Source organism: Panthera pardus, unplaced genomic scaffold, assembly GCF_024362965.1.
Source record: "Panthera pardus isolate Hobbes unplaced genomic scaffold, ASM2436296v1 HiC_scaffold_23, whole genome shotgun sequence".
NCBI lineage: Eukaryota > Metazoa > Chordata > Mammalia > Carnivora > Felidae > Panthera > Panthera pardus.
The window spans coordinates 5466360-5490802 of record NW_026526799.1 but is presented as its reverse complement, the minus strand read 5'-3'; the positions used below and the strand labels follow the sequence as shown (position 1 = coordinate 5490802).

General features: G+C 51.0%; 1 protein-coding gene across 4 annotated transcripts; it reads left to right on the top strand.

The window, feature by feature from the left end:
* Positions 1–2489: 2489 nt before the first annotated feature.
* VPS33B (VPS33B late endosome and lysosome associated) lies at positions 2490–20079 on the top strand. Of its 4 annotated transcripts, XM_053888666.1 has the most exons (24): positions 2490–3122; positions 3251–3493; positions 4803–4883; positions 5244–5305; positions 6398–6447; positions 6878–6945; positions 11275–11320; positions 12320–12414; positions 12694–12798; positions 13206–13302; positions 13524–13601; positions 13804–13877; positions 14156–14242; positions 14433–14523; positions 14908–14982; positions 15260–15324; positions 15447–15501; positions 16721–16767; positions 17276–17408; positions 18003–18076; positions 18836–18937; positions 19138–19213; positions 19308–19424; positions 19704–20079. In XM_053888666.1, exons 2-24 carry the CDS (start codon positions 3398–3400, stop codon positions 19781–19783), a joined length of 1854 nt encoding a protein of 617 aa, XP_053744641.1. In that variant the 5' UTR covers positions 2490–3122; positions 3251–3397; the 3' UTR covers positions 19784–20079. The 4 variants fall into 4 exon arrangements, with proteins under 4 accessions (XP_053744641.1, XP_053744642.1, XP_053744644.1 ...); XM_053888669.1 differs by lacking the exon at positions 2490–3122 and having other exon boundaries at positions 3379–3493; positions 4729–4883; XM_053888668.1 differs by lacking the exon at positions 2490–3122 and having other exon boundaries at positions 3382–3493; positions 4601–4883.
* The last annotated feature ends 4364 nt before the right edge of the window (positions 20080–24443 follow it).

Genomic DNA, 24443 nt, shown 5'->3' with positions numbered 1-24443 from the left:
ATTAAATTGGCATTTAAAGAAATACTTATTTGGGGGAGACAGAGCGTGAGGGGGCGGGGGCAAAGAAAGAGGGAGACAGAATCCGAAGCAGGCTCCAGGCTCTGAGCTGTCAGCACAGAGGCCGACATGGGGCTCAAACTCACAAACTGCTAGATCATGACCTGAGCCAAAGTCAGACGCTTAACTGACTGAGCCACCCAGGTGCCCCGGGCATTTTTAACTCCTGTAAATCATTTGACCATGCCCTTTCCCCGGTTGGCTACGGAAAATTAGAAGCTGTTGTTCAAAACTTAATGATTTTTTCATTTACCTCCTTCCCTACCATCCTATTACTTACCAAGCTTAAGTCTTTTTTCCATTCTTAAAAATGCCAATCTAAGGTTTTGTCCTTACTAGTTCTTTGTCTCCAGATTTTCACATGGCCGGTTCCGTGTCCTTCAAGTCTCAGATCAAATGTTACTTTTTACAAAATATATATATTTTAATGTGTGCGTGTGTGTGAGGGAGAGAGGGTGGGGGAGAGAGATTGGGAAAGAGAGGGAGACAGAATCTGAAGCCGGTTCCAGGTCCAAGCTGTTAGCACAGAGCCCGATGCATGAGGTCATGACCCTAGCCGAAGTCGGACGCATAGCTGACTGAGCCATCCAGGCCCCCCTCAAATGTTACTTTCTTAGGCTTTCCCTGATTACCCAGTCTAAAGCAACTCCCTTCACATTCTATCACCACGTTCACATTCTATCACCATGTTTAATATTCCCTGCCATTTGAAATGGATCGCTACTGTACTGTCTGTCATCACATACTTTGCCTCCATTAGAATGTAGACCCCATGGGAGCGCGAGACCGGTCTGTGTTCATTGCTGTAGTTTCAGGTCCTAACATAGATTTCAACATGGGTTGAGTGAATGAAGAAATGGTTGGAGAACCTCACTGATCAGCCAGTCCACAATGGCAGAAAGCCCTGCCTTTTACCTCTGCCAGCCTACTCATCCAGACCTCAGCCAACAACAAGACCCAAGCTTTCTCCAAGTTGATCGGTTCCTGCTTTATTCTGTCAGCATGTCTCACATCCTAACTCACCAGCACTGCAGTGTTTTGGGAAACTGCGCACCCTTCCCCCAACCCAAGCTGGAGAGGGGGAGGTGGGATTCACCCAGTCTGTTCCACTGGGCTGGGGTCATAGGACTCTATAGTGCCCTCTCCCCAGGGAGTCCCATTTCATGACACGATGAAAGCCACTGACATCACAACGTACGAGGTGGAGTTGCACTTTGGGGGCATAGGTGCAGGGTCAGGTGGAGGAAGCAACAGTTGACAAGGCGCTGCCCAAGTTGGAGAGGAGGCGGCTGTGGGTGGAATGGAAACTCTCTGCAACCTTGGGGCCAAGCTCAAGAGGCTAGCAAACTACAAACAGAAGGGACGTAAGTCCCTGCGCCCCGGAGGGTATATGTGTCACTAATCTGCTCAGGGCAGTTTCCACCTCTCCGCAGCTGAGATTCAATCTCCTGAGGGGTGGGGGAGTAGGAAAAGCTCAGTACAAAATACTAGATGAGCTCTTGAAGCCCAGTGTGAGCAGAAAAGCTTCTTGTTTGTTTTTTGTTTAATCTTGTATTAGAGGATTTTTCAAGCATATGAAAGTAGGGATAATATTGTAATGCAGTGAACCCCTGTGTACCCATTGCTCAGTTTCACATTTAACATCTGGCCAATCTTTTTTCATTATTTGCCCCACAGGTCCCCCTGGCTTATTTTAAAGCAAATCCTAGACTTCATATTATTTCATCTGTAAGTACTTTAATATGTATTTCAAAGAGATTAGGACTCCTTTTTAACATAGACACATAAGCCATTACTATACCTTAAAAGTTTTAGTATTCAATATCAGCTAACATCCCGATAATATTCTCTTACTGTTTCATAAATGACTTCCACGTTTGATTTCTTGGGATTAGGATCCAGACAAGGTCCACATTTTGCAACATTGCATGATGTGGTTATGTCCCGGGAGTATCATATTCTGAAGTGGTTTCTTCCACTTTATTCCCTTCACTGTTTTATGGGTTATTTACCTTACGTATTTCCTGTGTTTTGGATATAGTTCATTTTATTCCTAGGATATCTATTATCAGGTCCCTACTACTCTCTATATTTCCTATCAACTGGTAGTTGGATCTTGAGACTTGATCAGATTCAATTTTTGGTACTGAGTGATGCTTTGTACTTCTATGTATCTCACCACGAGATGAGGATGTGATGTTATGATTGATTAGTGAGTGCAGGTATTCTCAGCGGATCCGTCCATTACCATGGCTTAAAAACAAAACAAAAAAACAAGGCGGATATGGATGATTACTATCACCCCTGAAAATTCCCTAATTTCTCTTCCCAGGCAATTCTTACCCCAAAGCCAATCACTCTTCTGAAAAATTTTCCACCACTGATTATGTTATCCTGTTCTAGAACTGTATATTAATGGCATCATACAGATGCCACCCTGTATCTGGGTTCTTTCATTTATTCCGTTATTTTTATTGTATGAATAGGCCACAGCTTATTTATCCGTTTTCCCAAGAAGGATACTTATCCATATTCCGGTAGCCAAAGGTCACAGGGGGCGGGACTTAGCTTCCATTGGATCCTAACGCGTTCCCCTTCTTTTCTCCGCCGCATCCCATCTCTCCGCGTCTTGCCTCCTGCAGCTGGGAGGCCAGAGCGCTCCCAGTTGGCAGCCAAGTTTGTGGAATAGATTTGACTGACAGCCAAGATCCCCAGAGATCAGTGCCCTCCGGACTCCCAGTCGGCCTCGCCCATTTTACGAAGTTCTCAAAATCTAGCAAGTGTCCAACCCTCGCTTGCGCGAACTGGGAGAATTGGGTGTACCCTTAAAAATTAGTTTAAGATGTCATCCTTTTATGATAGGAACCCTCCCCTCTGGCCAGATATGAGACTGGAACGTTGGCCCGTTGCTCCCGCGTTTTGAACTGTCCCTTCCAGGACGCCGTCCCCTTCCCGATACGCTAAGCGCTGCTCGAGCGCACGGGACTTCCGGGAGGTCTAGGAAGTCGCTTCGCTCTCTGGCAGGAGGCGGGGTTCTTCCCGCACGCCGCGAAAGAAACCTGCGGGTGTAGACCGGCATCCTGGGACTGGGGGAGTGGACCGGGGAGGGGCGGGTCGGTCCCGGGGCTGCTGATCTGGACGAGTGTCCTCCGACGCTGCGGCTGTCTGACCGACAGGTGGCCATTCATTCCAGTGCAGGAGCGAGAGCCCCTTCGGGGGGCTCTTTCGAACGGTGCCCAAGCCCGAAGGAGCGCCGCCCTGCGCTTAGCCTGGGCTGCTGCCGACTTTCTCCGAGCGGAGGGCGTCCCCCTTCCACCCTGCGGCTCCGGTTTTCGCTGCCATGGCTTTTCCCCATCGGCTGGACGCCCCAGAGCTACCTGACTTCTCCATGCTCAAGAGACTGGCCCGAGATCAGCTCATCTATCTGCTGGAGCAGGTCAGTGCCCGCCACGCCTGGGGGCCTTTTCCGCATCAACAGTTTAGCGCTCGCTGGGCGCGTTGTTCTTTCTTGCGGAGTCCCCTTGGTCTGGGTCCAGGCCCTTGGTATTGTCCTTGGAGTTTCTATAGCAGGTCCAGAAATGAAGCATTTAGGGAGGAAAACCAGAGGGCAGTAAGAGCTGCTTGGGACCTGACGGACAGTTCATGAAAGTCACTCGTTTTTCGTAGAGGCAAGGGAGACCAGTCGTGCCCCGCATCACCGGGGATGGAGAGATGGTTAAGACATCTTCGTCGTTAGGGATTTACTCTAGTAGGAGCCCTGTGAAGCGCAAATTAACCACATAGCCGATATCACGTGGTAAACGGGTGACAGCTAGAGTGTCAGAAGCATTCAGAACGAGCAGCCATTTCTAGTTGGAGTGGTCAGGAGATTCAAGGATTCTAGCATTGTGAGGAATAAGCCTATTCTCCTTGGAAATGGAGGACCGTGTTCCAGGCAGATAGACTGGTTGGTAGGAGCAAAGTTGAGGAATCAGGGAAGGACAAGGCATTTACAGGGAAGAGAGCAATCAGAAATTATGCAGTAGGCTTTAGGACCCAGTGAAGATTTTCTTTCCGCCCTTAACTGCGTGAAGCAATGCTTGAAGATGGCTCATAGCCATGTGTGGAGTGGGGTAACATGGGCAACAAGAGAAACGCTAGCTGGGAGACCATTGATGAGGCAAAATTGGTGACAGTGGGAATGAAGGGAAGTGATGGTTTTTCAGTCGGGGCGGAAGAAGACTCAAAGATCTACTGATTGTTCATGAAGGTGGAGAGAGAAGCAAAGCTGAGTTTGAGATTTTTATCTTGTCTTACTTGGAAAATAAGGTTGTTGCTATAGTGGTAATGGGTTACATGCTTATTTATTTGTTTAATGTCCATGTTCCCCACTAGATTAGAAGGTCCTTGAGGACATCTGTTTTGTTCAACACTGTCTCCAGTGAGTCCGTAGTGAAGAATCAAGCAATGGCATGTGCTTAATAAATGTATATATTTATATATATGTGTTGAGTGACAGGCCTTAACCTTGGAAAGAAGGTGAAATAATTTTCCACTGGTACAGGAAATGAGAAGACAGACGGGGTGAATATATAAAGAAATGTCCAGTGTGGATATAGACAATGAATAAGGTGCTGGAGTAGATGATATGGTGCCCCCCACACTCCCAACTCGGTCTGTGCTTTTATTAAGTGGATGGCTGGACAGGCTCTCAGCTGAGGGAGCGTGTGGGACCTGTGAGTGACCCAAGATACTGTGTCCTTCAGCTCCCGGGGAAAAAAGACTTGTTCATTGAGGCAGATCTCATGAGCCCTTTGGATCGTATCGCCAATGTCTCCATCTTGAAGGTACCTGCCCCTCTTCCCAGTGGACTCTGGCCCCTCTTTCCTCATTGAGCAGTTTTGCTTTTGATGAGCAGTACAAATTACCAAAGAGTGACTACCCTACTAGTAAATACAGAGTGGCTGAATCGGGTGGATGAAGGGGGATCGATGCTGTTGTTTGGACTGTTTTTGAATTGTTTGATCTCGGTTTTTTGTTATATTTTTCTGTTGCCAGCGTGAGGAAAGTTCGGTGGGATGGTTGTCAGGGAGGCAGTTTGATTCCTAGAAAGTACCACGAACAGGAGCCCTTACTGCAGTCCCCTTTGTGTCATGCTTTGGGTTTCAAGCACTTACACCCTTGGCCTTGTTGGCTTCTCTCTGTAGCAACATGAAGTAGACAAGCTGTACAAGGTGGAGAACAAGCCAGCCGTCAGCTCCAGTGAACAGTGAGTGTCTGGGAGAGTCCGTCCGGGCCCCAGGCTGGAGGAGGGCCCCGCACGTCTGCCCCCGGTCCGGCCTTGGCTGGAGCCTGGCGCCATGTTTGCGCTCTGGTTCATCTCCCTTCACTTCTACCAACTCACGCCTAGGTCATGCCGTGGCCTCGTGACTGGTCTCCCTTTCGGCACTTTCTCCCTCCCTTGTTCTCGTCTCTCTCTAATCCAGTCTGCCGTCGCTAAGCCAGACTGATTAATCGTCCAAAAATATTTCCACTACGCTCCTCACAGGAACCTCCAAGGCTCCCCTTACTTACCGAGTGAAGTCCAGATTGACCATCACAGATTCCAAGGCTGTCTGCAGCGCGGCTCATGCTGCCTTTCCAGCCTCGTCTGTCACTTGTCCCCTCAAGCCTCTACTTGACACACACGCACACGCACACGCACACATGCCACCCAGCTATGCCTTTGCCCCCTGCCCCAGGCCACTCCATTCACCGCGTGCAGTTCTCTCCTGCCCTCACTGCTCCTGCGAAAACCACCCAGCCTTCAGAGCCCGGTGCCACCTGCTCCATGAAGCTCTGGGTCGCCCTTCCACTCCTGGGGGCTTTTCTCCTCCTCCGCATTTCCCTGGTGTTTAGTATCTGTCCTGTTCACCTGGCACTCGGTCGCATGCAGCCTGTTGTCTGGCCTAGGTTTTTATTTTGTTTGTTTTTCTCCCGTAAGTAACATTTATCCTCCTTTAGAGGAAAATACCCCAATTTGAAAAACACTATACTTTCTTGTGTTATTTTTTAACACTTGATTATTGATATACTCCATACATACGTGCATCTCATTTTGCCCAGTAGATTGTAAATTATGGGAGAGCAGGAGCCCCTGGCGCCCCCCCACCCCCACCCCGAGTGCCGGTGTAGCTGTCGTACGGAAGGGAGTAGGCCAGGGGAGCCTGGGCGAGCTTTGGCTCGGCTGAGAACGGTAGGCCCGGCAAGACGAGCAGATGGTGAGAGGGTTCACGTTTCAGTTTCTCCCAAGCTGCCATCACCGCCTCCATGACTTTCCTTCACTGCGGCTTTCTGGTTCTTTTCCCTTTCTCTCCCGCAGGTTGTGCTTCTTGGTCAGACCGCGCATCAAGAACATGCGATACGTTGCCAGTGAGTGTGCCATGGTGCCGCGTGTAACTAAGACCTGGGAAGGAGTGGCCGAGATTAAGGGCTTGGGCCGTGAGGACCCTTTAAAAGAAAAGATGGTTCGAGGGCCGCCTGGGTGGCGCATTCGGTTAAGCGTCTGACTTTAGCTTAGGTGGTGATCATGTGTTCCATGGGTTCGAGCCCCATGTCGGGCTTTGGGCTGACAGTGCGGAGCCTGCTTGGGATTCTCTCTCCCTCTCTCTCTCTTTGCCCCTCCCCCACTTGCCCTGTCTCTCTCTGTCTCTGTCTAAATAAATAAGCTTAAAAAAAACCCCACTTTAAAAAGAAAAGATGTTTCGAGTTGGCGGTACCACTTGTAGAGGCTTTCCGCTTCCTTGCTTCTAGTCTAACAAATGGCCCGTGGCTTTCTGGATTGCGTTCCTTGTGTCTGTAGGTCTCGTCAATGCTGACAAGTTGGCTGGGCGAACCCGGAAATACAAAGTGATCTTCAGCCCTCAGAAGGTCAGTCTGGGTGCTGGTGGGAATAGGAGAAGGTAGATCGAGATGGAAGGCTGGGAAGGGGCCGGGGCCCAATAGCCGTATCTCCTGCGAAGGAAACTATGTGACCGAACAAATACCCGTCCTGGTCTTGTCATTGACATCGTCCTTACCGTTTAGTGGAGGGTCTGTCATCAAACTGCCCTAGTTAAGGACTGTGGAATTGTGAGAGGTGGCCTCTACGTAGACTTCTTGTGAAGTAGAACCTGCTGTGTATCCCGTCTCACACAAATTTCTGTACAGTAAGGTGCACTGTATTATGGTTTCAGTGACTTTCTTCTTCTATCCCTTCAATAATAAATACAATAAATCATTACTCTCCCCCCCCCCCCCCCCCCCCGTGCCCCCCGTCATGCTCATCCAAGGCATGTGGCCAGCTGCCTCCGGGTTACTAGAACTATACCGATATACTTTGGAAAAGCCTTTTCTTACACGAGAAAGGAACCTTAGAGACCATTGAACTCCACCCCAGCTTTGAGCAGCAGAGGGAAGTAAGGCCCACGGTCCCACAGGAGTTAGCACGACCAGGCTAGGTCCCTTCCATCCTTTTTAGCTCAGTACTTGTGGTGTTTGGTGACCTGCCGTGGCTCCTCCGTTCCCTGAGTCCGTCCAACTCCGCTCTCACCGCCACGTCAGCAAGGTGCATCATGGGTACATCCTCCGTCTTACTGATGAGAAGGAATGATGTACCAGGTCTTTGCACTGCCTGCCCTAGGCCTATAAAGCTGAACCAAATAGTGCATGTCGCATGTAGAGCAGATGGAAATTAAGGTTGAAAGGACAGGGGTTTATTCTTTTTCAATTTTCCCCAAAAAACTAGAGAAAATGGAAGCGGTAGCTAAGACTAATAAAGCCAGAGTGGCTGTGAATCCTTGCTTAGCTCTGGTTAACTGTGTGATCTTGGATGGGGTTCCTCAGTGCTCTGTGTCCCAGTTTTCTCATCTATGAGATGGAGTTGATAGTAGTACTTACCTCTCTTTTTTATAACAGGGCTGAGCATTTTCACTTTTTGTTATTTTAATTTCAGTATAGTTAACATACAGCGTAATTAGTTTTCGGTGTGTAAGGCAGTGAGTCACCAGTTCCATACATCACCCTGTGCTCGTCGCAAGCGCCCTCCTTACTCCCCATCACCCGTTCCCCCCATCCCCCCACGCACCTCCCATCTGATGACCAGCAGCGTGTCGTCTGTAGTTAAGAGTGTTTCTCGGTTCATGTCTCTCTCTCTTTTGTTTTCCCTTTGCTCATTCGTTTGTTAAATTCCACAAGTGAGGGGCGCCTGGGTGGCTCAGTCGGGTAAGCGTCCGACTCTTGATTTCAGCTCAGGTCTTGATCCCCTGGTTGTGAGATTGTGCCCCACATCGGGCTCTGCACTGACAGTGTGGAGCCTGCTTGGGATTCTCTCTCTCTGTCTCTGTCTGCCCCATCCCGCGTGCTCTCTCTCTCTCTCTCTTTCTCTCAAAAATAAATAAATAAACATAAAAAAATTCCATATATGATTGAAATCATATGGTATTTTTCTTTCTTTGACCGACTTATTTCTCTTAGTGTTACACTTTTTAGATCCATCCGTGTCGTTGCAAATCGCAAGTAGTTACCTCACTTGATTTAAATGGCTTTCAACTTTTATTGTGAAATCACAGGCTTAAATTGTTTTCTTATCATGTGAAAGGAATAAGAAGAAAGAGTCAGTGATCTTCCATTGAAGATCATTTGAAAATTTGTCAAAGAGTCTTACAGCTGTTTATTCTGTTTAGAAATACAGATATTTCAAGTATAGCATCATTACCAGGGCAAGAAATTATTGACTGTGATAACTGTTCAGAGTTACAGGTTACTTTTTAATGTTACTAAAGGAGCTGTGGCAGTAAATTCCAGTTTTTGGAGTCTTACAAAACCCCTTTTTTCAAAGTGTACTTCCAAGGACAGATTTGTTTAAATGGGATAGTTGGTAATAGTTTGGGTAATGGGTAAAGTTGGTAATAGTTTCAAATAATCCTACAAGCCTCCCTCTTACACAGGAAAACAAAATCGGTATTTCAGTGAATCTTCTCCATCTCACATCCTAACTAATCAGGTTCTTTGACCGAATTTTCTGTCACTGAACCACCTCTTTCTCAGTAGCCATAGCAAAGAGGTTATCTCTCTCTCTTCCCGAGACTCCTCTTCTTAATTATGAAGATTGGCAGTTGTCGATCTGGCCTCTGGAACTCTCAGCCCTAAAAGTAGGCCTACAGTTTCAGTTTTACTGACAGAAATGAGTGAGGGATGGGGCACCTGGCTGTCTCAGTCCATAGGGCACATGACTCTTGATCTCGGGGTTGTGAGTTCAAGCCCCACATTGGGTGTAGAGCCTCCTTTATTTTTTATTTTTCTTAAAAATTTTTTTCTAATGTTTATTTTTGAGAGAGAGAGGGGGCGAGAATGGGGGAGGGGCAGAGAGAAAAGGAGACACAGGATCCAAAGTAGGCTCCAAGCTCTGAGCTATCAGCACAGGGCCCCACGCGGGGCTCAAACTCAGTAACTGCTTCAAGATCATGACTTGAGCCGAAGTCAGTTGTTTAACCAACTGAGCCACCCAGGTGCCCCAGAGCCTACTTTAAAAAAAAAAGAAAAGAAAAGAAAAGAAAGGGACACCTGGGTGGCTCCGTCGGTTAGGCCTCCAATTCTTGGTTTCGGCTCACGTCATGGTCTTGCAGTAAGTGAGTTCGAGCCCCACGTCGGGCTCTGCACTGACGTTGTGTAGCCTGCTTGGGACTCTCTCTCTTCTCTCTCTGTCCCTCTCCTGCTCTCTCTCTCAAAATAAATAAGCATTTTTAAAAAAAAGAAAAAGAAATAAGTGAGGGATGAATAGGATTTTTCTGTGTAAAGTAAAATAAGGGACACGTAGCATTAATCTTCCACATCTTGTAGAGTCAGTCTAGGATTGGGAGAGGTAATCTTTATAAAACGCTAAGGACAATGCCTAGCACGTGTAAAATGCTTAATGTACATTGGTACCATCATCGTCAGTATCAGATGATATGCTTCACTGTTCTTCTCATTGCCTCTAATTATTTTGCCTTCTTCCCACTGGTCTCAAAGGAGGAAGTGACTCTGGCCTCTTCCCCTCCCTGATCAGCTGGTTCACCTGTGTTCTTAGCCCTACATCCATGCTCCTTCTCTACCCTCTTGCTTTGTTAGGTAGACCTTTCTCTGTCTTCAACCATGTCTGCCACTTTTTCTTTTTTTTTTTTTCTCTACTTTTTTTTAGTGTTTATTTTTGAGAGAGAGACAAAGTGCAAGCAGGGGAGGGGCAGAGAGAGAGGGAGACACAGAATCCGAAGCAGGCTCCAGGCTCCGAGCTGTCAGCACAGGGCCCGACGTGGGGCTCGAACCCACGGACCGCCAGATCACGACCTTAGCCGAAGTCGGACGCTTCACCGACTGAGCCCCCCAGGTGCCCCCGTGTCTGTGTCTTCTAGATGATCCTCCCTGCTTCGTGTCTTCTCTCTGTCAGGGGCTCTGCCTCCTGTTGCGTCCATACTTCTGTGAAGAGGTCTTGCCGCCGCTGCTCCCGCACCCTCACGCCCACCTCGGTCTTTAAGCCGAGTCCTCCCAGGGCTCTGTTGTCAAATCCAGTGATGCCTGGTTCACGCGCGTCCTAATGTCTCCAGCACTGACACTGTTGCCCATTCTTCCTGAGACTCTGACCGTCCTGCCTTTAGAGGTGCTGCGTCCCCTGCTCCCCCCTCCATGCCATCCTTGTCTTCTCTCCAGGTCTCGCACCGTGCGCCCTTTTAATTTCGGTGTTCCCTACAATCCTCCCCGTAGCTCTCGTGCCCCTCCCTGTTCTCTTCTCTCGTACACACCACTTACTTTAAACACCCTGTGCCGTTGACTCCCGGGCTGGATCCCCAGACCCCTCTCAGTGACTCCAGGGGTCCCCTGGACATGCGCTGACCAGCCTCTCCATGCCACCACCCCTTTCCTCCGAGGCGCGGTCGCGCCCTCCCTCGCACGTCTGTCTTCGGGACTCACCCTTCGGTGACAGCTGAAATACCTTCTCCTTGGTGCAGTTTTCCAGTTTCTCGGGGAGAGAGGAGCACTGGACTGAATACATAAATAAAGGGGATGAGAGGGAAACAAAGCCCTGGGCCAGACGGTCCCAGTGGTCCTCCCTGGCCGTCCGAGTCCACGTTCCCTTGTGGGTGCTGGGTTCAGTAGGTATTGTCCTCAGCAGCGACGGTGGAGCTCCAGAGACGGAAGCGCAGAGAAGGCGGCGGTCACCAGCCACTGCCTCTTGTCTTTCAGTTTCACGCGTGTGAGATGGTGCTGGAGGAAGAGGGAGTCTATGGAGGTGAGAGAAGGCCCCTGTGAGTGGAAACGGGGAGCACGAAGAAGGGAATGATCGCTGGCTCCCCGTGTCTGCCTGTGGGCCTGGGAGGAGGGGAGGCTCCCGACGAGGGGGGGCCGGAGAGGGCCCTAAAGGGAGGGCCGAAGGGGATGCCAGGTGCCGCCGTTCCTACCTTCCGAGACTCCTTCCCACAGGGAGAGCGCGCCCTCCATTCCGCTTGCCTCTGCATCCGGCACAGTGCTCCCCGTGCTCCTGGCTGGAACTCCGAACTCCGCCTGCGCCGGGACCCGGGGGCCTCCTCGGCCTCCTGTGGTTGCTCCCTCCCTCCCCCCTCCCCCTCACCGCGCAGGCTGCTCCCTCCTTTCCTCCTGCCTTGGGCACTTCACACATGCTGTTCCCGTTGCCTAGAATATTCTCCACCCTCAGCTTTTTTTTTTTCCATACCCAAATTTTACTCAAATTCTAAGCTTAAATGTCGCTTGTCTTTCCTCTGCCCCGGCACCCCTATACTCTTCCATGCCCCCTATAGTTGAGGTTCGATCCCTGAACGTTTGTGCTCCTGGATTCCTCTTCTAGCTCCGTGGGGCACAGCCGTGATGAGATGTGTCTGGTGCGTTTCCGCTAGATTGAGGTTCTCTCGCGGAAGATGGGGAGCTTGTCCGTTCCGTTCACCACAGTACCCCCAGTGCCTGCGCCTGCGTGGCTTCCTGTCAGTGTTTGTCCACTAGGGAGTGAGGTTTCCTCAGCACTTTTGTTGGTGCCCTAACGCACACACACCCCCTACCACGTGGCGTGGCTGTGGCCTACGGGTCTCCTTTTGTTATCGGACCGTGAACTTCAGGGCACAGACTCTGTCTTAAACTTATCTTTGGGTGTCCCGTGCTTCGTGTCATGCTGGGCATGTGGCAGGTGCTCCGATATTTCGGCATGACTGGGGACCGACCTTCTGAGCGCGGAGCCCCGTGCCTTCGGCAGGGAGACTCACGGCGTCTGTACCCGCAGATGTGAGCTGTGACGAATGGGCCTTTTCTCTGCTACCTCTTGATGTGGATCTGTTGAGCATGGAGCTCCCAGAATTTTTCAGGGACTACTTCCTGGTAAGTGCAGGGTCCTTGGGTCTTGGCATTGACAGGTGGGGACAAACATGGAGTCCAGTGGGCTACAGTGGGCCGGAAATACTGATGGAACCTTCCTCCAACTCGAGATACTGGTTTCTAGATCAAATGCTACTGGTTGATGTCCGCAGGACTTGCTCTGGGGCCAATCAGAATGAAAGCTTTCAAGCAGTCCCCACACCCTGCCTTCCTGCCCTAGCCCCTCTCCAGATGGGTCTGCTGGCTTGGCCCATATCTTTGTGGCCCATATGGCCCCTGCAGGAGGGAGATCAGCGTTGGATCAACACCGTGGCGCAGGCCTTACACCTCCTCAGCACTCTGTACGGACCCTTCCCTAACTGCTACGGAATTGGCAGATGTGCCAAGGTGGGCACTGGCAGCAATCTTGTCCCGATAGCCCCCATTCCACCCGTTCTCTACCCACCAAGGACTGCCCATGGGCATGTGTGATAAGAGGTATATTCTTTAGCTTGCTTTTCTTGTTCTGGAATAGATCCTCAGAGAGGAGGACTTGTGTGGCTAACAGAAAGGCCAGGGCCAGGGCCTCAGGGGTAACGCTCCTACATGTCTTCTTTGGGGCCAAGGACACGCCTGTATGGGCATGGGGAGGGGTAAGGGGTGGGAACAGGTGCGGGTGCAGGAGTTCGTATTGTTGACAATCAGTTTCCCTCCTGGGGTCAAATAGAGGTGTCATGTGGAAAAGAGGGCTTCAGTAGGTGCGGGCTGTCACAGGGACCTGGACACAAGACTGGGAATTTCCTGGTCCCTGGCAGATGTCGTATGAATTGTGGAGGACACTGGAAGAGGAGGAGGATGGCGAAACCAAGGGCCGAAGGCCAGAAATTGGACACATCTTCCTACTGGACAGAGGTACGTTATACTCAGCACTCCCGTTGTCTTTGGACCCTCGGAGACGTGAGGATATGGCGAACGTGGCGGCCCAGATGGGATCCTCGGGTTGGGGCTGTGAATGCCATCGTTGATGGGGAGCGTGGCGCTTGGGCCCTCTGGAGGCACGGGAGCTGACGCGGAGTGAACTGGGTAGACGTATAGGTCCGGGAGGACCCTCATGGGTGGGGATCTCATTTCAGACGTGGACTTTGTGACGGCACTTTGCTCCCAGGTGGTTTACGAGGGCCTGGTGGATGACACGTTCCGCATCAAGTGTGGTGAGCGGCGTCCCGGCGAGATGGAGGTGGTGCTCGGCGGCCGGGGCCTCTTGCGTGGGGCAGGGCTGGTGGGAGAGCCCCAGACTCAGAGCCGACTGCTAGCTTCCAGATAGTTCAGGGACTTTTAATGGCAGTTCAGGAAAGGGTAGGAGAAAGAAGGCCTCAGCGGAGGTCCTCATAGCTGCTCCCTCTGCTCTCAAAGGGAGTGTCGATTTTGGCCCAGAAGTCACATCCTCTGACAGGAGCTTAAAGGTGCTACTCAATGCCGAGGACAAGGTGAGGGGATGGGAGCTGGCTGTGGGCTTGCCCGGGGCGTGGGCCCCGGCTCTGGGAGGGGAGGCTGAGCCTGTGGGAGAGGGATTCCCCACCGGGAGCGAGCACACCCCGAGCACGGAGCTGGTATTTGACACACACTTAGGAGATCAGCTCAGCTTTCTCCGTGATCTTGCTAGAACAGCTGGGCGCTGCTCTCGTGCGCTCATCACACTGCTCAGGGAGGAGGCGCTGGTTAGGTGTCCCTCTGGTAAGTCGTTGCCGTCTTGTTCCCCTTGCAGGTGTTTAATGAGATTCGTAATGAACACTTCTCCAACGTCTTTGGCTTTTTGAGCCAGAAGGCCCGGAACTTACAGGCTCAGTATGACGTGAGGCTCTAGGCCGGGGGTCCTCTGTTCTGTTTCCCCAGTGGCTTCCCAAGGCTGCTGCCCTTCGGCTCCCTTCTGATACGACGACAGCCCCCTGTCTTTCCTCTTGCATCGGGGGGATCCGGGGGAGGGGGGTGGCTGCTCATGTCTGAGGGCCGGGAGAGGCTGACGTTAGGGGATCTTCCGCCAGCGCCGGAGAGGCATGGACATCAAGCAGATGAAGAACTTCGTGTCCCAGGAGCTCAAGGGACTGAAACAGGAGCACCGCCTGCTGAGCGTCCGTAGGTTTCATGAGGGGAGGGCGAAGGGATGCCTCAGAGATCTCTCCCAAGAGAGGAGCTCTCTGTTCACCCAGCACACAGTGATCTTGCTTGGTCTGACGTGGGAAGAGGGGCTTCTGCATTTTGCCTTAAGAAGTTTTGTTTGTTCGTTCGTTTGTTTTGTATACTTCTATAGGTTTAACGGCAGTAACGATTACAACGTTAGATAATTTTATTACATAGTTGAAGCGCCAGGTATCATTCTAACTAATTTATACGCACTCTCTCACGTAATCACATAACTGTCTCCAACATGGCCAGTAAGAAGTTTTTATTCTTCTGGACATAAAGGCACATCCTTTTAGAACCAGGAGTACGTCAGCTCGCTTTTTGTCCTATCTGTAGATATCGGGGCCTGTGAATCCATCATGAAGAAGAAGACCAAACAGGACTTCCAGGAGCTCATCAAGACCGAGCACGGTAGCGGCGGCGGTCCTGCTGGGCTCCTGCCCCTGCCGAGGCTTCCCTTGCTCCCAGCCCCGTCCGACCCAGCAGAGATGCCTTCTGGCTCCTTTCGGCCGATGCTGGCTGTGGGGAGTGCTGCTCCCTGCTAGAAGTCCCCGAGGGTCCTTAACCCACCCCAAGGATGGAGAAAGATGGGGAGATAGACACCTGTTAGCACAGGTGGCAACCCCCCCCCCCGCTACCTTCCTCCCCACCCCAGCCCCGTAACAGGCTCCCCTGTGTTTACTCACAGCGCTGCTGGAGGGCTTCAACATCCGGGAGAGCACCAGCTACATTGAAGAACACATAGACCGGCAGGTGAGCAGGTGGCTGGGGTTCCGGGAACGGTGTTTCGCGGTGGGGTTGGCCTCCAGCGGGCAGAAGGGAGAGAACGTATGTCTTGAAACTTGAACTGTCTTTGACTCTTTCTTCTCGTGTAGGTGTCGCCTATAGAGAGCCTTCGCCTCATGTGCCTTTTGTCCATCACTGAGAATGGTGAGCCCCTGGAACCGAAGACGCCAGATTGCAAAACTGTACCTTAGGGATGGCAGAAATCGTTTTGAAGGACGGAGACGAATGTCCTAGCAGACAGAACGTTTCCCAGTAATTTGGATTCTTTCCCCCGTAAAATAAAGCAGTTTTTGTTCTGAGTGAGACACCCCAGGTCCTAATTTATCATCCCGACCCTAAGCAGGACCACAGCCAAGCCCCCAGAACAGGCCCCATCACATCGTAGGACCGCAGAGGCTTAGCACAGAGTGGCATTTATTCTATCTGGCCTCCTGCCTTCAACGAGGTTTCCTAATGAAGATACAGTCCAGGAAAAGGGGACAGCCTCTTGGAATTGCACAAACATTTCCAAAAGCTCAGATCCTGCGACCTTTTGTGGCAGACCTTTTAACCTGCTTATGCAGCCTCTTCGCCTGCTTTTTTTTCAGCGGGAAGTATAGTTGGCACACGATGTCCCGTTAGTTTCAGGTGTGCGGCACCGTGCGCGTGACGCTGGGCTCCCCACAAGGGCAGCTACCGCCTGTCACCACACAGCGCTGTTACAGTGCCAGTGACTATTCCCCGTGCTGTGCCATTCTTCCCCGTGACTTACTCATCCGCGGCCGGAGGCACCTTCCACTCCCGTCACCCTTTACGGCAACTCCGTCCAGGTGGGGACTAGTCTTCAAGGCTGCTTTCCGCCCCGAGGAGTGGTCGGCTTATTCTACATCTCCTTTGACTATCAGAGTCGCAAGCCCATTCTCCCTACCTCCCTGGAGGAAAGCATGGCAGGCTGCACTTTTGGACTTCATCTGAACATCTATCCTATTCCTCAGTAGCGGTAAAGTGATTCGCAGTAGCGCTGGCCCAACGGCAGGAAGAAAGCACGAGCCCCTCCCCCTCCTGCCGCATCCCTCCGACATCCCCGCTGGGAGCAGCCCGCTTCCCCGTGTCCCTCCCTCGGCGCCCTGGTGGCTCAGGCAGGACTCTGCCTTCGAACTCTCAGATCCAGGCTCTGTCTCTCACTGAACAAACTTAAATTTAAGAGTCAGTTTAGAATCGGCTGGATAGGATGCAAGGTTAACATTTACCGATTCCTTTCCTCCTGATTAAGGGTTTTTTTGGCAGCAAGAGGATGGTTGGGTGGGTGGGTGGGTGGTCTGACTGTAGATTTCAGGACACTTCAGCTGGTGTTTGCAGGAGCCTGTCTCCTCTTCCTTACCAGGTTTGATTCCCAAGGATTACCGATCTCTGAAAACACAGTATCTGCAGGTAAGGCCAGGAGAATGCACTCGGGGGAACTTGGTGGAGGGAGGTCATGGGACGTTCCTAAAAGACACAGAAGAAATGGCCCCTTTCCTGTCTGTGTCCCCATTTTGTTCCCCGTCTGCCTCCCTCTTAGAGCGTCTCAGGACGGTCACCTTTCAGCACGTGGAGACCCTCCCACGCCCTTGTCTCTCCCACTCTCGGTTCTCTTGGTGGATGGCCAGTGCTGGGAGAACTAGGGCCATAGAGCTGAGTTCTCACCCCTGGGACTCTCCCTCACTTCTAGGTCTTTCTCCAGTCTTGCCTCATCTGTGAAGCCCTTCCCACCACCCTTACATCAGTGGCCTTCTCTGTTCTCTCTCAGTTCCGTGCTTTTTTTTTTCTTTTTTGTTTGCTGTTTGGTTATTTCTTCAGGGCACAGAATACATGACCCTTCTGTCCCTCACCTCCATATCACCCAATGTGATACGGTGTGGCGGGTGCTCAGTAAGTGGCTGAATTGCATTTTCTTCAGAGCTATGGCCCCGAGCACCTGCTCACCTTCTCCAATCTGCGGCGAGCGGGGCTCCTGACGGAGCAGGCCCCCGGGGACACCCTCACGGCCGTGGAGAGTAAAGTGAGCAAGCTGGTGACGGACAAGGCTGCAGGTGAGCACGGGGCACGGGCAGCCCCTTCCTTGGCCCGAGTCCCCTCTTCTCACAACAGGCAGAGCACCCCGGGAGGGAGAGAATGAGCTGGGGAAGGAGAACGGGATTCTTCACTCTCACGGTCATTACCGCTGCTTCCGCCGCGAGCAGGCTCCACGTATTGTCCACTTACTGAGTACTAAGACCTTTAGGTAACAGTTTGTCAATCCTCACAAAGTAAGTTCATAATCTCCATTTTATAGGTAAGGCAACAGGCATAGAGAGGTTATGGGACTTGTTCAATGTCCCTCAGTAACTCAGATTTGAGCCCAGGTCAGTTTGACTCCAAGGCCCACACACTTAGCCAGTAAGCGAGGTTCACCCTGCGGATTGCGCTTAGTAGATAGTTGGCACCCTGTAGGAGGAGGGAGACCGTGCTGGGGAGAAGGGTGGTGATGTCTTGATCGGGTCTAGGGAATTCTAGGTGAGTGGCTTTGAGGAGAGTCTTGAGACGTGAGCGGTCCCGCCGTTTGCCATTTCCTGAGTGCTTTCACCTGTGGCGATGTCATGACCCTGTAGACCTTAAATGAAATCCAGCACAGATTTCCTTCCCAGGGAAGATTACTGATGCCTTCAGTTCTCTGGCCAAGAGGAGCAATTTTCGTGCCATCAGTAAGAAGCTGAATTTGGTACGTAGGATCAGGACAGACGGGGCAGCCGTGGGTCCGGTCCTTTGTGGAGTGCTTTGAATTCACACAGACCTCTCTGTTGTTTTGTTCTTACAAAGATCCTTCTGTTCGGTAGCGTTACAGCATGAGCTTAATTTAATAATGAGACAAGCAAGGCACAGGGCACTGGGGTGGCTCAGTCGGTTAAGCGTCTGACTTCAGCTCAGGTCATGATCTCACAGTTCGTGAGTTCGAGCCCCGTGTCGGGCTGTGTACTGACAGCTCAGAGCCTGGAGCCTGCTTCAGATTCTGTGTCTCCGTCTCTCGCTCTCTGCCCTTCGCCCGCTCCCACTCTGTGTGTGTTTCTCTTTATCTCAAAAAGAAACATTGAAAAAATTAAAAAGTAACGAGACAAGACACAGAGATTCATTTACTTCATAAACATGTAACGAGCACCCGCCAATGCCAGAGGATAGGCTGAGTGCCACGTCAGTGACAGACCTGTCCCGTGTCACCAAGAAATCGGCAAAGGGGCATCTTTCTTTTCAGCCCTTCACAGGGAACGTGGAGAGCTCATTCAAGGGAATCAGTGGATACTGAACAAAAGCTTTAATCTGTGGTTATGGAGTCTTTTTTCTTTTTTTTAATAGGGATTTTGCCAGTTTTGCCTTTAGTTGAAATGAGAACTGTCTTGGGGGATATGCTACTTTTCCCTGCCTGCACAGAGGGCTGGAGGGATGAGTTGTCACACCGCCTCACATAGTCCCCTTTGCCCCTTAGATCCCACGCGTGGATGGCGAATATGACCTGAAAGTGCCGCGGGACATGGCGTATGTCTTCAGTGGCGCTTACGTGCCCCTCAGCTGCCGAGTCATTGAGCAGGTGAGGACAGGCGACCCGCTCCCGCTCATACTCCGCGCTCTGCTTTCTCTGGCCGCCTGGCCTGTCCCGACTGTTAGCCGCCCCCGGAACCAACAAGAGAGGCGACGCTCGCCTGCCGCCTCCCTCCTTTCCCAGGCCTGACACTGTCTCGGGCTTGAAAGCGGCGCCCGTGCCCCCTCCCCCTCCCCGTCCCCCCCCAGGTGCTGGAGCGGCGGAGCTGGCAGGGTCTGGACGAGGTGCTGAGGCTGCTCAACTGCAGCGAGCTGGCGTTCACAGGTGCGTGGCATTGACCGTGCGGGCGGGGCGGGCGCCGGCAGCGGGTGGGGGCGGGCACCGCGCCGCACGCGAGCGTCTGCTCTGATCTTCGCAGACATGACCAAGGGAGACAAGGCTTCCGGCGAGTCCTTGCGCCTCATCTTGGCGGTGTTCCTGGGTGGCTGCACGTTCTCTGAGATCTCAGCCCTCCGCTTCCTGGGCAGAGAGAAAGGTAAGAGGGAGCAGAAGGTGGGATGTGGGGGACAAGGGGCAGTGCTCAGGAAGGCTCCTCGACTGGCCCCGGCACCGCTCGCCGGTCTGGCTGTGGGCGGATAGCAGGGCGCCCTTTCCACCGAGTGCTGCAAGTCGTCGTGTGCGTGTGCGGGGCCGGGGCGCCGATGCGTCTGTGTCTGATCCAGCCGGGACCGTGGACCCGAGGGCTTGACGTGGCTGGTGCTGGGGGCCCGCGACCTGCTCTTAGTCACGGACGCCGGTGCTTTTGACTCCATAGGGTACAGGTTCATTTTTCTGACCACGGCAGTCACAAACAGTGCTCGCCTCATGGAAGCCATGAGTGAGGTGAAAGCCTGACGTTCTCCCTGCCGCTGTCCACGTCTTCCCTGGACACGTTCCCGAGGGGATGCAGGAATTGGTCCCAGCTGCTAATGTAGTGTCCACCAACCACCCTACTCAGAGCCGGGGAGCGCGGAACTTGTGTGGGCTTTAGCAGAAAGTTACTTGAGCAGAGCGTTCACTTCCTGCCCCCAGGAAATTTCTTTTTTGTTGATGAAGTGCAGCTTGTGCTGAAAAGAGGGGGAGGGAGAGGTACCTTTTGCTAAATCCTGTTTGAGTATCATTGTAAATAAAACCTCTGCTCTCAGATGTCATGTTTAGTCCTTGCCATGCACTTCTGTCTGCTCCGTGGAGTACAGGGGCGCCTTCCACTGGGGGTTCGTGTGTTCTGTGGCCTGGACTGTGCAGGAGCTCTGGGGCCGGTCTGGTGCTCCCCGAAACTCACCCTGTACCAGAGTTTCCCCAACCCTAAAATGAGGGGGATGGATTAGATAGGTGATCAGTAAGCACCCTTCCAATTCTAAAAATCTGTAATTCATTATCCTTTCTTCCTTTTTCCTCCTTCCCTCCTCTCTCCATCTTCCTTCCTTCCTTCCTTCCTTCCTTTCTTTCTTTCTTTCTTTCTTTCCTTCTTTCCTTCCTTCCTTCCTTTTCCTTCCTTCCTTCCTTCCTTCTTTTCTTCTTTCTTTCTTTCTTTCTTTCTCTCTTTCTGTTCCTTCCTTCCTTCCTTCCTTCCTTCCTTCCTTCCTTCCTTTCCTTCCATAAAACTTCATCCAACGCAGGGCTCAGACTCATGACCCCAAGATCAAGAGTTGCGTGCTCCACCAACTGAGCCAGCCAGGCACTTCTTGTGATTCATTATCCTTTTAGAAAAAATGTGTCCGTTAACTGTTTTAACCTAAGAAGGCACTTCACTTTTAAGCATTTGTCTTTTATTACAGAATGAAAGCTCATGTCCTGTTAGAGCAGTATCAGGCATTGGCAAACGGTGCTCCTAAAAAGGTCAGCGGTGCTCCCCAATTGATGATTTTAGTGGCCTTTCTCTCCCTTGACCTTTTTTTTTTTTTTAAAGGTTTATTTATTTACTTTGAGAGAGAGAGAGAGAGAGAGAGCACACACTTGTGAGCAGGGAAGAGAGAGAGAATCTCAAGCAGGCTCCCTGCTGTTAGTGCAGAGCCCGATGCGGGGCTTGATCTCATGTTGAGATCATGACCTGAACCGAAATCAAGAGTCAGACACTTAACCGACTGAGCCAGCCAGGCTCAGCATTTAAAAATTGTGAGCTGTAACCACATCTGTGAGCCTCTTTTCCGTCCTCCTCTAACTTAACCTCACTGATAACTGCCTTTCCTTTCTCCCGTTCAGCTTCCATGATGCTCTTTTGTTGTCCTCCTGTGGTCTCCTAGATTGTCCTTCTGTCTTCTTGGATTACATCTCTCTGCCTATCCCCTCTCCATCCTTTGTTGTCATCCACTTCCAGATCTCAAGCTTTCATCTTGCTGCTGAACTTGACATTAGTATTTCCAACTCACTGCTTCCATAGGCACTTTATGAGTGTGAACCTGTCCTCACTTTGAATCCCTACATCTGCTCCTTTTCCTGTAATCCTGTAATTGACATCCTCGTTGTCTACCCAAGTTTTGTTCAAGCAACAAATTTTATCCTAGACCCCAGATGCTTTCTTTTATCCCCCACATTCAGCTGGTCCCACTACCCGTTATTTCTTGGAAAAAAAAATTGTTTTAACATTTATTTTTGAGAGAGTGTGTGAGCAGGGGAGGGACACAGAGAGAGAGAGAGACCTAGAATCACAAGCAGGTGCTGAGCTGTCAGCATAGAGCCTGACGTGAGGCTGGAATTCACAAACCATGAGATGACCTGAGCCGAAGTCAGACACTTAATGGATTGAGCCACCAGGTGCCCCTCCATTATTTCTAAACGCTTGTGACTCATCTTTTCCTAACTGTCCCCATGGCAGAGATACTTAATATTTTTTGCCTGGGTTTTTGCAAGACTGTCCATTCCAGTGGCTCTCCTTCCTATTTGTCCCCCAATTCACAGTGCTGCCACTGTGGAAGAAAGATCTTGGAAGAAAGACCCAAATCTGTGTTGTTGGATCATCAAGACTATTCAAGACACAGAATGCTGTGTCAGTGCATATTCCAAGGAAAATGCATACCTCAGGTATCCAGCTAGAATTCTTACAGGGCCATGTCAAGCTAGTGTACAAGATCAAAGACACCGCTGACAGGGCTGTTTGTATAAAGAATATGTGGTGGTAGGACAATGATTGTATGGCCAAGGGAAAAGACGGCGGCACCACACTTACGTTCTGGAACATAATTGTTCTAGAACAGTGCTGTCCAACAGAAATACATGATCCTGTAAAAGGGTCCTATTTAAACACAAATTACATGGTGTTTTACACGTGGGTATATACTCTGGTTATCTTCCAACGGTCCTATGACTTTGTTGGCTTCAGAATTACAGAGTAAAGGACATGATAGCAACATTTCCTTATCTCTGGGTACTTACAATGCTGGCCCCGGGAGCATGTCTGAAGATCACAAATTTTTGAAGCTTTCTGAATAAGTTTCAAGTTAATCAACAGAGAGTGCAAGTAAATTTAAAAAGTGGTATCTAGGGACACCTGGGTTTGCTCAGTGGGTTAAGCATCCGACCCTTGATTTTGGCTCAGGTCATGATCTCACTGTTGGTGAAATCAAGCCCAGCATTGGGTTCAGTGCTGGCAGCCAGGAGCCTACTTGGGATTCTCTGTCTCCTGTTGCCCTCTCTCTGCGTCTCCCCCACTCATGCACACTCTCTCAAAAATAAATAAATACACTTTTTTAAAAATGTGGTGTCAGGGTGCCTGGCTGGCTCAGTCAGTTAAGCGGCTGATTTCAGCTCAGGTCATGATCTCACAGTTCATGGGTTTGAGCCCCACATCAGGCTCTTTGCCGACAGCTCAGAGCCTGGAGCCTGCTTCAGATTCTGTGTTTCCCTCTCTCTCTGCCCCTTTCCCGCTCACGCTTTGTCGCTCTCTCTCAAAAATAAACATTAAAAAAAATTTTAAATGTGTCTGCGGTTCGCTCCATGAACCATGTGAATGTCTGGTGTGCTGCTGACAAGTTAAAGGATGTTGAAAGCACCAATTAAATTCTGAAAGTGAGAGATACATGATCCTGCACACGAAGCAAACAAGCATCCATTACTTTTTTCTTTTTTCTTTTTTTAAATTTTTTTTTAACGTTTATTTATTTTTGAGACAGAGCATGAACAGGGGAGGGTCAGAGAGAGGGGGACACAGAATCTGAAACAGGCTCCAGGCTCTGAGCTGTCAGCACAGAGCCCGACGCGGGGCTCAAACTCACAGACCGTGAGATCGTGACCTGAGCCGAAGTCGGACGCTTAACCGACCGAGCCACCCAGGCGCCCCACCATTACTTTTTTCTTAATGGAAAAGCAAATGAAAAGGAGTCATCAAAGTTATGGATGGCCAATAGACACAGGCACAATGTGCACTTTCATCTGTAATCCAGCAAGTGCGGATCAAATGAGGAAATGACACTCTCTACCCGTGAAATTAGCAGAGATTTAAAAGGACAGTAGGAGCTGTGGAGGGTGAGAGGAAGGTATGCTTCTGGGGAGGCTGCCATCATGGGAAGGGGAGTATTCATTAGCTCCTCTGCTATGAATCAACTGTAAGAAAATAAAGCAAGATGCAAAGATTTATGTATGAAGACATTTATTTGTAAAAATTACAATCTAAATAACGGTTGTTAGCAAAACAGTTGAATTATGAGAACTTTCCAGCCATAATATCACGCAACTGTGAATCACTGAAAACCAAGCTATATATTAGCATTTACAGATGTATCATATGTTCAGCGAAAAAAGGGTTACAAAAGTGCTTTACTGTCCATTTTCAGTTTTTGTTGTTGTTTATTTATTTTGAGAGACACACACACACACACACAGAGCAAGGGAGGGTGAGAGAGAGGGAGAGAGAATCCCAAGCAGGCCCTGCCCTGCCAGCACAGAGCCCAAGGTGGGGCTCGAACTCTCAACTGAGATCACAACCTGAGCCAAAATCAAGAGTCCAATGCTTAACCCATTGAACCACCCAGGCACCCCCGACTTTTGAGTTTAAAAATTTTCATACAACCATATAACCCCTGTTATTTGAAAGAACCATGCCCAGGCGATCTCCATTTGTGTGCCAATTACGTGACCTGGACAAGCCCCTCAAGCTTTCAGAGACCGTTCTCTCCTGCGTGAAATGGTGATGCGATAATACCAAACGGGGCGGTCGTGGAGATTAAATGGGACCACCGTCTAGAAAGGTGCCGGCCTGTGAGACGGGTGCAGCGTTCCTCCCCTTCCGCTGCAGGCCACGGCTCCCAGACGTGGGGAAGGCCGCCACCAAAGATCACCTCCAGGCTCGCCTTCTGGACGCGCTGGGAAACGAGTTAAAACGCGGAACGTGCTCCCGTCCCCCGGCCCCCGGCGGTTCTCGCCCCTTCCCGGCGGCCTCCGGGCGGCGGCGCGCACTTCGAATCCAAACTGCGCCCGGACGGGGTGGGGCCGGGACTCGGCGGCTGGCCGGGGCGGGGCTGCGTGGGGGGGACCGGACTCCCGGCCACCGCGAAGCTGAGAGAGGGAGCCGCGCACCTGC

Excerpts from the sequence above, each read along its gene's own strand:
- VPS33B (XM_053888666.1), top strand. The coding sequence starts at position 3,398 with ATGGCTTTTCCCCATCGGCTGGACGCCCCAGAGCTACCTGACTTCTCC. Across the intron at positions 17,409-18,002 it reads GGTGACGGACAAGGCTGCAG|GGAAGATTACTGATGCCTTC; the intron begins GTGAGCACGGGG and ends TTTCCTTCCCAG. Across the intron at positions 18,077-18,835 it reads TCAGTAAGAAGCTGAATTTG|ATCCCACGCGTGGATGGCGA; the intron begins GTACGTAGGATC and ends TTTGCCCCTTAG.